Source organism: Periophthalmus magnuspinnatus, chromosome 1, assembly GCF_009829125.3.
Source record: "Periophthalmus magnuspinnatus isolate fPerMag1 chromosome 1, fPerMag1.2.pri, whole genome shotgun sequence".
Taxonomy (NCBI): Eukaryota; Metazoa; Chordata; class Actinopteri; order Gobiiformes; family Gobiidae; genus Periophthalmus; species Periophthalmus magnuspinnatus.
The window spans coordinates 19,934,652-19,947,975 of NC_047126.1; the positions used below are offsets into that span (position 1 = coordinate 19,934,652).

The 13,324-nt window shown below is 39.1% G+C and overlaps 1 protein-coding gene across 2 annotated transcripts in view; it reads right to left on the reverse strand.

Moving 5' to 3' along the window:
• LOC117393469 (teneurin-3) overlaps positions 1-13,324 on the reverse strand; it is a 516,796-nt gene that overhangs the window by 276,795 nt on the left and 226,677 nt on the right. For both annotated transcript variants that reach the window (XM_055225737.1, XM_055225739.1), the window contains one exon: positions 8,750-8,932. In XM_055225737.1, the coding sequence (XP_055081712.1) occupies positions 8,750-8,932 (183 nt within the window). The remainder of the gene's footprint in view (positions 1-8,749; positions 8,933-13,324) is intronic.

A 13,324-nucleotide genomic window follows, 5' to 3' on the forward strand; every position in this document is an offset into this window, starting at 1 on the left:
ATATTGTGATTCCCACCCAGACATACTCTTTCATGGAGGAGAGAAGAGAAGAACTCGATGCAGGGCTGTGACAGTAAACACAAAGATAGAGAGAGGGGGGAAAAGAGACGGTTGGAGAGAGAATGGGACATAAAGGTAGAAACATCCCTCCGCTACTGTCTGAGCAGAAACTACGGTATTCTACAGCGCTTGACTCCCTCTAGACACAAAGAACTAGCAAAACCACAGCTAAAAATAGTGAAAAATGGGATATTGTAACGTGAGAAGAATCTAATCTACTGACAGACATCTAACAAAACAATATAAATAAGAAATATTTGTTACATTTAGAGTCAGATGGCCTTCCAGATGTGATTAAAAAGTTCAAACTGTCATTTTTAGTTTTATTTTTTTCCAAGTTTTGCTGTGTTATATCAAATCTTAAGAAATGCAGAAAATGTCTTGCCTAAAGACACAAAAACAGCATGCAGTTTGATGAATCAGAAATCAAACTCTCAAATCTAATCTGCAAAACAACATGACGCCACATAATAAAACAATACAAATAATAAGAGTCGGGTGCCCTTCCGATTGTGATTGAAAAATGTTCAGCGATCCTTGCACCTTTCATTTTCTGCTGTGTTATAATGGATAATAGATGGGTAAAACAATATCTGAAATATGGAAAGTGTTTTGCCCAGGGAAACAAAAACAGTATGCATTTTGTCAAAGTAATCAACGCATCACCTATTCAGTCACTAAAGGTTAAATGCTTAAATTCTTATAGGCCATCGTCATTCCTGATGTAAACACAACATTACACTATACCTAAAGGCATATTGGAAAGAGAAATGCAATCCTCGCATACTTTTACACAGGAAATTTGTAAGTCTGACTATACATTGATAGTATAAATTGAATGAACCTGGAGTGAGGCCTGGAAATATTAAATTTTGTGCTCCAACCAATGCCACTGATCCTGAGAGTAAATAAGAAGTGCCACTGCTGCTGTGACCATAATATGACTGTCACCACAAACTGTGAAAAAGAATTAATACAGCACCTGGATATGTATTATTATTATTATTATTATTATTATTATTATTATTATTATTATTATTATTATTATTATTATTATTATTATTATTATTATTATTTATGTATTTATTTATTTTTACTGATTCCAACTTTTGCTCTTTCAAAAAAAAAAAGTAAAATGTCATAACAGCAGGAATTTTAGGTACACCTCTGTAGAATGAGACAATCTGGTTAATTCAAGATGATACTATAATACTGAAAAGACTTTGATTCAAGCCAAAAAGTTACAAAACCATTATATATACTATTTCGATTAAAATAAAACATCCCTCAACAACTTAATAAACTTTTTGTTTCTCAGATTCTCAAATATTTATGCATTTATTTATGTATTCATTAATCATTATTATTATTATTTTTTTTATTTTTTTTTTATTTATTTTATTTATTTTATTTATTTATTTTTTGTTTTTTGTTTTTTGTTACAGATTCCAACTTTGTTTCTTTCAACAACAAAAAAAATCTCTCTTAAAATGTCACTAGGACAAGAATTTTTCTACACAATTAGACAATTCTGGTTAATTCAAGATAAAAATATAAAACTATAAAAAAAAAATGGAATTGATTCAAGCCAAATAGTTCATGTAAAAAGGTGAATTATAACAGGCACTTGACAAAACTACTCAAATTAATATTCTGAATAATAAGTAAATTCTCAAGAGTAAAAAAAAACACACACAAAAAAAAGTGATAAACCATATTAACTCTTCAATAATTAAATAAACACTCAGAGTTGTTAGAAAAAAGATGCAAATTTCTTCCTAGTGTTGTTTTTAATACAGAGTGAGCCCACACAGAGTCAAATAAATAGAGTAAAACTAAACATCCACCAGAGTCACAACAGCAGCCATGGCACCACTTCAGTGTTAAAAGAGTTTACCCAGAAAGTAACTCTGAAATCTGCTCGGCTCTGCGCCATTTTTATTTTTATTTTTAAATAAATTGATATAAATTGAATGCACATGTTTTGTCATTTAAAACTCAAACTCCATTAAACAGAATAAAGTTAACACTGTAGGGAGCAGGAGCACATGTGTCTGAGGCAGTGTTGAAAATAACTCTTTCAATGTTAAACCTACTCTTACTTTACTGTGTATGCTGTCAGACAAATTAGCCTGATATAAACGTAAAAGTTATTGAAAGTGAAGGGATAACAGGAAAATAAATCTAAAAAAACAACGTGAAATAGGATTCTCAGTTCAAATCATTTCAACACATCTCACATTGACTGCTATTGGGACTACATAAAAATTCTCCACCGCTACATAACACACAGTTCACCCCTGTAAACAGCCAATAAAAACCTGTTCAGAGGAGTGAAAGGAGGCTAGGAGACGAGTCTAAGGGAGAAGGGTGCATTCTCTTTCCTCCCAGCCTTCCCGAGTGGCTCCCTCCTCCCTCCCTCCCTTCTTCTCTCCCTCCTTCCTTCTTTCCTTCTATAAACAACCACAACAAAGCTCCGGTTCTCTGTATAAGCTAAAGCAGTGCAGGTTTGCCTTTCCCGTCCACTTCCCACAGAGTCAGCGGTGCGAAGAAAAGCAAATGTAAGGACAGCCGAGTGGAGAGAGGGGGAGGAGAGAAAGAGAGGGGGATAGAGAGAAAAAAAAACAGAATGAGAGAGAGAGGAAGGGACAGACGGGCGTATCGGGGGAGAGGGGAGAGGAGGAGATGCAGAGGGAGGGTGCAAGGAGTGAGGAAGCAAACAGAAAGAGTGAGAGGAGAGGACGGAGAGAAAGAAGGAAAAGGGAGGAAGACAGACGGAGACAGAAACAGGGGAGGGAGGAGAGAGGAGAGAGACAAGAATCAAGTGTATTGCCCAAAGACAGAACCGAACTAGCCTCAATGACATTCGAACAGCTGATCCACTCCGCTGCTGTCACTACTTTTTTATTGCACGTCTATATTCACACATTCGTCGCTACTGCGTTTTCATACATTTTTCTACTTATAAATAAAGACACTGAGTATTTCTCCCTCCCTCTGGTGAAGCGAAGCGGGGAAAAAGGGCATGCACACACTCCGGATGTGGCCAAAGTGATATTTTAGATGTTTGGCTGAACATGGCTTGGTTAGGTCAGACTGGGACTACTTTAAGGGAATCCAGACCACACAAGTTCCCACAAGCACACACACATAGGCGTACGCGCGCACATCCTCTCATCCATGTGGGGACGTGGAGTTTCAAAGCGCTGGCTCTGATTCTGTTTATATGGTAATGTATATAAGAGCGGACGTGGGTCTGTCTGATGCCCGGTCTCCATCAGTGAACACACAGCTGTCTCTCTTCTCCTCCTACAGCTCCTGCTTATGCCTCTTCAAAGTTAGATCTGACTCCACTTGTGGTTAGTCTTGGTTTTCTTGCGTCTGTTTGCGATCACACTCGGCTACGGGAGACGAGGCTGATCGGGGGTCAGCGCTCAGCCGGCGTGACGTGACATCTGCTGCTTGTAAAACACTATCTTTTTTTTTTTTTGACAGTGAATACAGTTTGTTCATACGCCGCAAAAGGAATATGTGATTTAACATGAGTAGGTTGCGGTAATGGACTAAAATTTGATGATATCATAATTTTAAATGGAGGGCAAGGGCCTACTATAAAGGCCTACCATGGGAGATTGACTGATTTTGAGAGAAATGTATTAAGTATTTTTTTCAGGCCATTTTTAAAGTTCCTATATTACACAAAATTGATTCTTGTGAGCCAAATTATAATGTTACCTCTTCAAAAACATACCCAGAGCGATGTTTTTGTTTTGTTTCATTCACACATGTTTGAGTAATCCTTTATTATTAGTCTGTAACATCTCCAAAGCTCAAAATGCTCTCATCCACCTTATGATGTCATGAAGTGGTAGTTTTCTTTTGGCCTTTTACCTTTTGTTCAGTAGCGACTGGCAATTCCAGAGCTGAAATTATCCAAATGATTCAAGGGAAGGTGTATGGAGTTTAAAAACACAGGGGAGCACTTCCTGGATTACCACATGATGACATCACAAGGTGGAACAGAGTGCTTTCTGTTTAAGTGAAGAACTCAATGCAGGATCTGTGTGTTAAACATGTGCGAGTGAAACAAAACACAACTCCAGGTATGTTTGTGATGAGGAAACAACATTAAAACATACATCAGAAAATAGCGTAATATGGGCTTTTTAACGTGTGCATTGCCATCACGGTCACTTAAATGATTGATTATCAAACAATACATTTCTAATCAACAGATGCTAATCCCTTTTGTCGCAGTGTGTGTGTGTTGGGTGTTTGGGTCTGGGTTGACAGGGGTAAAACATGCCGTCCCTCAGAGCAGGTTCTGAGGCAGCTACAGGCAAAAGCTGACACGGCCTTGTCACTCTCCCAATGCTAAAACATACTGGTAAAATAGTCACTTCACCACAACTGCCACCAGGGCGGGGTCAGAGAAGCTGTTCTTATTCCATTCCGCCTATCTCCAAACCATGTTACAGCGGTATTGCAGTACGGATTGCAAAATATCCTAAAATGTGTTCAGCAACTGGTTGACAACTACAGGTAGATATCACAAGGTTCACTGTCAGAAACGATCTGGAAACTTGTCCGTAGTATTGGTAAAATATGTGTATTTGTGTGTAGCAGTGACAGGTATTTATGCCAAATGCCCTCCCTGTCACAGCTAGACGTATATGCTGCTGTAACTTAAGGTGGCGAGGAAGGAGGGTGAGGTGTCTTGCCCAGGGACACAATAGCGAAATGCCATGATTGTGTTGGAATGCTATTTGTTGAACTATCAATCTTCGTTTACGTAAAATAAAGAGTAGTTATGTCTACATACGCTGACTAAATGAGCAGAATGAATAGCTGGCAACTGTGTCACAAACGCTTAAATGCTGCAGCACCCAATGGTTTTTTTTCTTCTTCCAATGTTTTCCTGTCCGTATAGCGCTCTTTCTTCACACACCCTCCTCTCCACCTCCGCCACAGCGCTCTCATGGTTACCTCTGTTCGCATTTGCATTAAAGTTGGACTAAACACCTAAACTCCGCCCACAACCACATTACAAATAGAGCTGCTGACCTGGGAATTAAAGAAAAGAGTGAGGGAGGAATAGGGGCAGGGTCTGGACATATGAGGAACAGTAATTGGTTGTAATTGGTTGGGTGTTTGTAATCTGCACACCGGGCTGTAATTGAGGCAGTCTTTCATGATGTCACATAGCACTTGAAATGGCGATGGTCACTGGAGGCAGCTCAAACTTAAGATTGAGACATTTTTGGCCAGGAAGCTGCAATTTTACCTAGTTTGCACTGACATTGCCAAAATATTACAAGAAACCATCAACACAGTTTAATAGCAAAAAAGTGGATGTAGTATTTAGTTTCACTTTAAGTAGGTCTTAGAATTGACGCCTCGCCAAAACCAGACCTTTCTTTGGGGAATTTTGCCTGTTCCTCTCATTTCACAGGGTTTTCCCCCACTGATATAAAAACACCCGCGTCTCTATCACATTTAAGGCGCTCCCAAACCCCAATATGACCACTGCCGGACTGATGGATGGGGTGGAAGCGATATCTCTTCCAGCGTATTCATATCCTCAACATGGGAGAGTAGGAGAACATAGAATAAATTTGATTTGTAACTGGGAAATTGTGTCTTCGGTCGGTCTAAACGTGCCTGAACAATGAAGTCTGAAGTGTCAAAACTGTGCCGTGTCTATCCCCAAACATCTCAAACAATAATTGGAACATACGTTACACTTGGAAGACACTACGGACTTTTGAACGCTCAATGGTGGCCAATGGTTTTCCAGTCGGCAGCCAAAACATATCAGCTCCACGCAGCTGTTTTCGATTTCCAGAGATGCCTTTCAAAATGTTCGTCTTTCAAATACTCTCTGTAATTTTTTCCAGACACACTTTCTGTCTAAACCTTTGCGTTGCCTCGTCTAGATCAAATGCGCAAATAGCAGACCCAGTTTCGTCTACGCTTACAGATCGTTGACCCTTCCTTGGACTTTGTGGGCGTAATTGCGCTAGTTTTGAGCTAAAATGTGTTGGTGGTTACTCCGAGAAACGAGATAAGGTTTCAAGAGATTTTTTTTTTGTTTTTTTTTGCTCTGATATAGGACACAGGCAAGCATGAAAAGGAAAGGAGGAAGTTGGAAAGCGAACAAGTAATAAAAAGAGAGAGGGAGGGAAGGAGGGAGAGAGAAGGCGTGACTAGACTGGCAGAGGTATTGAGAGGCAGAATTGGCAGCACGGCATGTGCAAGTCAACAGAAGTTCAATCTCGCGTCAGCACAGCTTGCAAAGTGTCCCGACAACAGCGCGTCCGCAAGGTCCATTAAACTACTCAAGTTTGTGTGATTTTCCACATACAAAAAACATTTAAGGAGGAAGGAAGATCGCAAACAAGATGGAGTTTAGATATGCTGATATTAAACAACTACTAAAAAGGGAAAAAGGTGAACGCAAAGGGGGAGTAAAACCGTCGCGTTTACTCTCACTCTTAAGTTTACTCTATAACGTTGCGTCGAACTTAAAGGACATGTACCTGATTTTTTCCATGTATCTTTCCCCTAGATATATTGTATAAAGCAGCTATAGATGTCAAAATATGTTTTATGTGTACTGCCTGCATCTAAAAGCATTTTAGTGTTCGATAATCTGGAAGTGTATCATTAGCATGCTAGTTTTAGCTTTACTGTCACGGCAAAACTCAGATCTGGTCTCTGAAAGTTATGAAAAATGTATAAACCTATCACAGTGAATAATTAGGATGCTCAGAATGCAGAAGGTCAGTGAGGAATAATTTTGGACCACTGCAAACCTTTTACACGTTTTTTGCACAGTTTTAAAAAGGCTAAATGCAACTCATTTCTACACACCTGTCTTCACTCATGGGATGTCACACAATAGTTACAGTTTTGATTTCTAATTTTGTAGAATCACTTTATATAGCTTCCGTGCAAGATTAAAGAGGCTAGTTTGTATGTTTGTTTGTGAACAGATTGTGGTGGTAGTTATTTATCAGCCCTGTCAGATCTGAAAGGGGCACGGCATCAGAAAGCAGCTAACCAAAGGTCAATGTCGCTAACAAACACATGTGTTCCCTCGCCTCACATACAATGATTAAGTGCCTCTGCTCAGAATTGAGAGGCAGAAAATCGTATTCACACTTTTCAAAGCTACGCACCAGCAATATAAACTGAGGATGTTTTTATAGATTCATATGTAAAGTGGCGCTGGATAACTGGGAAGCACAGGGAGTGAGAATGCCTCTTAAATGCAAACAGTCAAAGCCAAACCTGCATCTCCAAAAGCAAGTTTTGCAAATAATATTTAGTGTGGGTCGCAGACACTCCTTCAATGTTCAAACTGGCCAGAGTATTGACAGTTTAAATGGTCACATTTTTATATAGTGTTTTTTTACATTCAAGGCACTCAAAGCGCTTTACATCAAGGAATCACTCACCTATTCACACACACATTCATACACCAGTGTACACAGACACTAATGTGAGGAGGGTTAAGTGTCTAGTCCAAGGACACAATGACAGCATTCATCTGTGGGAGCTGTACCTAACTACTCTATAGATGATCTTTTGTTTTTTTTAATGTCAAGAGCAGGATTCACACCTCTAACCTTCAGATCAGTGCACAGACTCTATCAACTGAGCTACTGTCAGCCTCACTGTTTACCCAGTGAACCAACTCCAAATTAGTCAATTTGTTCTATTAGAAGTTCTATTAGAAAGATGCTCCCTCAACATCTCTACATTATGTTTGCCTTTAATAATGAATTTCATTCTTATCCAACTCATAGTGGAAATCCCATTAGAGCTCTTTACTCTCACACAACCCACTCTCAGCTTAATGCTCTATACAGTGTTCTATACAGATGTAAAATGTCCTCCTTTGTACAGTTTGCACAATGTCAACTTAAAAACGCTCTAAAACGCCTGCTTCTGAATAACTGCACTTTTCCATCTGACATTTCTTGTTAAACTTGATGTGTAACTCTGTTTGTATTAATGTACTTTATCTCTCATAAGCTACACATATGAATGTTCCACTGTTTTATTAGAGCCGTATGCTCTTTATATGGAGCGTACCGCATTTTAAGCCCCCCGAAGGTTTTTGGTAGCCATCCTTCACATTCTATTGTATAAAGTATCTTATTCTGTATTTTTTTATGAAGTGAAAATAAATAAAACCAAACTAAATGCTTCAAGCTTAACAGCAAACAGGTGGGATGTGGTGAGAGTTCGTAGCATCGGCCTATTACATTAGAAAACCAAGCCACAGTAAACGGACAAATGTAGGAGAAATGTGACAATAATGCAGTGTTACAGTACTACTACTACAACTACGACTACTTCTACCACTACTACTAATGGAATACCAGTCTCATAATGTTATAATGGACTCCCTGGCCAAAAGTATATGTGTACGCTTTGCACATGGAACTACATAGCCCATGATTCTTTGCCCTATGAATAAATTGCTGATCTTCAAAAGTAATTCTGTATTACTTCCACAAAACATGCCAATAATTGAGAGTATATACCTTCACATAATGTTGTAACAGCATGCCATAAGGTGCATGTAAATGAGTTCAAACTGATGCAATGGGTTAGTCAGTGAAAAGGAGATTATCTATAAACTACTTGTTAGTAACTTAGTACTTTATTTTGAATTTACCATGTGTCACTGGTAAGTACAAGCGCGAGGCATAGTCCACGGGCTCCTCCTCTTCCTCCTCCTCTTCCTCTGAGCCCGGTTCGGCCGCGTTTGCTAACAATGGGTTGTCATGGAGACTGGTGGACTGTGGATGTGATTGGTCAATGACAGATGACGGACAGGAGGGGGAGAGCATGGGAGAACCTGCACGGCAACCAAAAGAAAAACAAGACACAAAAACACAAATGAATGATGACTGCAAAATGAATGGGTTTAACAAATTAGCAAATATTTAAATGTGAAAATGAAAAAAAGTTGTAATCAAAAAGCAACGTGGCTGTAGTGTTTTGTCAGTGGGGGGTTGTTTAAAAAAAAAAAAAAAAAGGTTTTGCACATGTATTTATTATTTGAAGAGGAGGCCAGAAGTCTAGTGGACTCAACTGTAGTGCACTCAATCCCACGTTGCATCATAAAAAGTAGTGAGCCAGTACACTAAAACCAATACAAGGCTTAAGGCAAAAACAGATATCAGTTCTTAACATTTTTACTTCTACGGGAAAAAAACTAAACAAAACATTCTCACTCTATTATTAATGATTATGCAGACAAAACACCTGTCATAATTCAACTCACACATGCTAATTTTGCAAGATGAAAGTGTCTTGCCTTAGCATCCATAAACAGTGTGCAATGGGGGACTTGAGCTACCAACCTGTTTTGTAGTAGACATTATTATTACTTATTATACATATTGATTTTTAAACAAATACGTATAACTACACTGTCATTTGAACCCTCACTGCATAAAAACAAGCAGAGAGCCAGTAAATCAAGTTATACTGATAAAATACCTCTCGTTTTGGACTGAAAGGATTTTATCTGCACTCTTCTCTTCTAAGGTTAATTGTATTATGATTAAGTTATTCATTTTGTGTGTGTGTGTGTGTGTGTGTGTATTGTGATTTTAATTTCATAAAGCACTTTCATTGACTCTTTGTTCAAACCGTGCTCTACAAATAAACTCGCCTCTTTAAAATTATAATCTGGACTTTATGGCGTGATTGGAAAGTAGCATAATGAGACTAATATTCATCAGGTATCAGGTTCAAGATTTTCTGTTTCATTTCTTTTTTAAAACACCCTCATTAAAAACACCAGATCAAGCTAACAGTTTTGATTACATTGTCCCCCTAATTCTTCATGTCTAATCTCTCCATTAACTCTGTAACCCAGTGCGGGGCTAAAGAGCAATTGAAGTCGGTGGGATTAGGGAGTTTCTTGAACACATTTCAACTCCTGTCTGAGAACTGCCAAATGGAGACACAAAGACAGTGGCGCATGGGTTAGTCTTCTGCACGGCCAGCACAACAGCGTTCAAACAGAGTGCACGGAGCTGGGCTTTGGCAGCAGAGCCTGAGGCCAGTCCTGGAGCCTTTTCACCTCTCCATATCCCTCCTCCCTCCTTCTTCTTCTCGTATTGCCTCTTCATCACTGTCTATGTTAACATCTGATCATTATCTGAGAGTTATCAGGTTATTGAGACGCCAACAGCTACATCTGACGGGAGTAATCTAATTTATTTCTGACTGTTCACACCTGTGCAGTTTTTTACAAGGAAACAAGAACAAGACGCACCTACTTAAACATCTCAGCCCATTCCCACCCTCCTTCCACAATCTTTTGTTTCTCTTCTCTTCCCTCCATCTTGCTACTTCTCTATTCAGGTCTCTCCTTCTCTTCCATCCCTTTCCTTTTATCTTATACCCTGCGTTTCTCCCTCCTTCATCCTGCTGACTCTATATCTCCTCCTTCTTTCATCTAACTCTTCTCCTTACCCTCCTCCTCCCTCTCCCTCCCCTCTCTCTCTCCTCCCTCTGGGCTATAACCTCTGGCCTCAGGTCTCCTCTGGACAGCATGTATCAGATCGTACCCACAGGTTCATAGGTTACACACTCGGACAGTCCCAGTGTGAATAATACATGGAGCTACTGTTGGTGTAACTGCTACACTGTTGACTCAAGCACATGGCAAGATCTCACTCCGGAATAAGGACAAAATTGGAATAAAATACTCTAAAATACTCGAAAAAATACTCAAAAAATTGTTATTACTTTTAACACAATGTAAATCAAATAGCCTATCAAAGTTGAATTAATACAATTCCCCCAGATTTGACTAAATATTGTGTTTTTAAAGGCCTCATACCTGATCTTCTGTCCCTGTGTCTGCTGTATACTGTCTGCATTTAATTTTAAAGCAATATATTGTCAGAGAATCAGTAAGTGCATGGTTAGTAGGCTAGTTTTTGTTAGCTTTACTGTGACGTAAGCTCATAAACTCATCATGGTTCATAATTACGATGCTCAGAATTCATAAAGTAAACGAGGGATAACTTTGGACCACTGCAACCCGTTTAAAATGAAACCAGTTGTGTTTTTCGTGTTTTTAAGACAGTAAAAATCAGGTACAGCGGCTTCAGCGTTACAGTCTGACAGCCCGGTATACGTTTGTATCACCTCGCAGAATTTAAGCTTCCATTATAAGTCAAGGATGTTTTTATATGTGGACTAAAGGGAGGTTGGAGATGGGCTGATGTCAGGTGAAGTGGCCTGCATCTGGACTCAAAGCAAAAGCGCAGGATCGATGCAGTATTGATGTGGTAACCTTGGCATTTAGCGACTTGTTATGGCTAATGGCTCTGTGCTAGTTGGTGCAGTTTGTCCATTTAGGGCCAAGTGTTTGTCCATACAGAAGACCCGACCCTGACTCACTCTGCATACAAATGAAGCTAAATTATTTTTAAAAATGTGTGTTTTTGCATTATTAATGATCTGCAATGGGCTAGTCCTCCATCTACGTACTCCTGGCAAAGATCCTGCTCAAAATATGAATTAGGGTCCTATTAAATACAGTATCCAAATTCCACTACATTGGCCCTCAAGTCATATTTGTTTCTTTCAAATCTGATGCATTTTCAATACTTAAATTAAAATGACAGACAAAAATCACATTTTATTAGCTGGCATGGGGTTTACTTTATCCTGTGCATTTTCTATATCCCTTGGATCTCATAGTGTTGCAGCGAAGATGGGAGAAATTGAAATTGAAAAGTCAATGGTGGGTCATTTGCTGGTAAAGTATATTGCTAGGCTACGCTTGGCATTTATAGAGAGGCTTGTACTGGGAAAAAGCAATAGACTGGTGTTAAGTGAGGCTTCCTTTTTCTGACGCACATATGCATAAGTCGTTCTAGAGAATTTCAAATGTCATACAAGTCCCATGATGCACCTGGCGGAGGACATTACATGGATATGCTACTGTTTGTTACAGCTCAGAGCTCTTCAACGTCAATCAAAGCGATCAAATAAAAAGCGCTGGCAAATGACCTAGCGACACATTTAGGGCGCATTCGTATTGATTTAGTCCTGGTTTAGTTCTGATCTAGCCTTGGTTTAGTTCCAGGTTTAGTCCCAAGGTTTATATGGCGATTGCGTGAGTGTGAACGCACCTTTAATTTTCAATACGCTCCAAACAACATAACACAAATGCCTCAGACCTTGGGACAGATGTTTGGAATTAGTTTTTAGCTTAGAGGAAAATAAAGACAGCTATGCAACAAATTATTTGAAAAGAAAAAAAAAAGTGGAAATACAATATGGGTTTATAATTTGTGATAATGTTGTGTTATCAGTATTACCGACATAACTTTAGAGACCCGTGAATAGAATGAAGCAATGATTTGTTGTTTCTCCTCTAACACTTGCGTAACGACATCTGCCCTGAGCTGCCTATTTTTTACGTTACCGTAGTGGTGCTTTGCTCAATGACACAACAACAATATACACAGACCAGGATTGAAGTAGTTACTAAGAGAATATTTGGCTTTGTACACATCACCAAGGCTAAATTTGATCTAAAACACAACGTTTAGTGAGATAAATGCGCAAAACGTAGGTCTAAACGAGGACCGCGCTTTGCTGATCTGCTTGAGTTTCGAATTGACACTAGCTACATAAATAAATGAATGATTTGACTGGAAAATTCCACATTATGGCATTAAACTTATCGCCCTTGCATTTATTCAATTAGAGGTCTCTTTATTGCTCGCAAAAACACCTTGAAAAACATGTAACTTCAGTTGAGAAAGGGGAGTTTAATGCCAAAATCAAAGCAATAACATCACTATGGAGGCAAGTAAGCAAGTGGTAGACCCTCCACCAGAAAAGTTACATAGTGCAGCTTTAGACTGATGCTTATTGAAATAAATACGGAGTAAAATTTTGGATAATCAGCTTAACCCAAACCGCAACACTTGTAAGTCCTGAAAACCTACTTAGCCATTGCTTTACACGCACAGACGCAAGAAACACTGGAGTTTTACATGTGACCAGACCTCTTCATGTAATTACAGTGGGATTGATCAGACTGTATAGAAGCTGCCACCTGAATTGATTCCACACAAACATTTAAATCACTTTCCCAGCATGCACCTCTTTGTTTCCCCGTCATCAGCATAAACACGCGGACCCATTTCCCATTTCCTTTGACGCTTTTATTAGTCGGCATCGCTTCACTCCGCAGCGCAATCATGGTGGA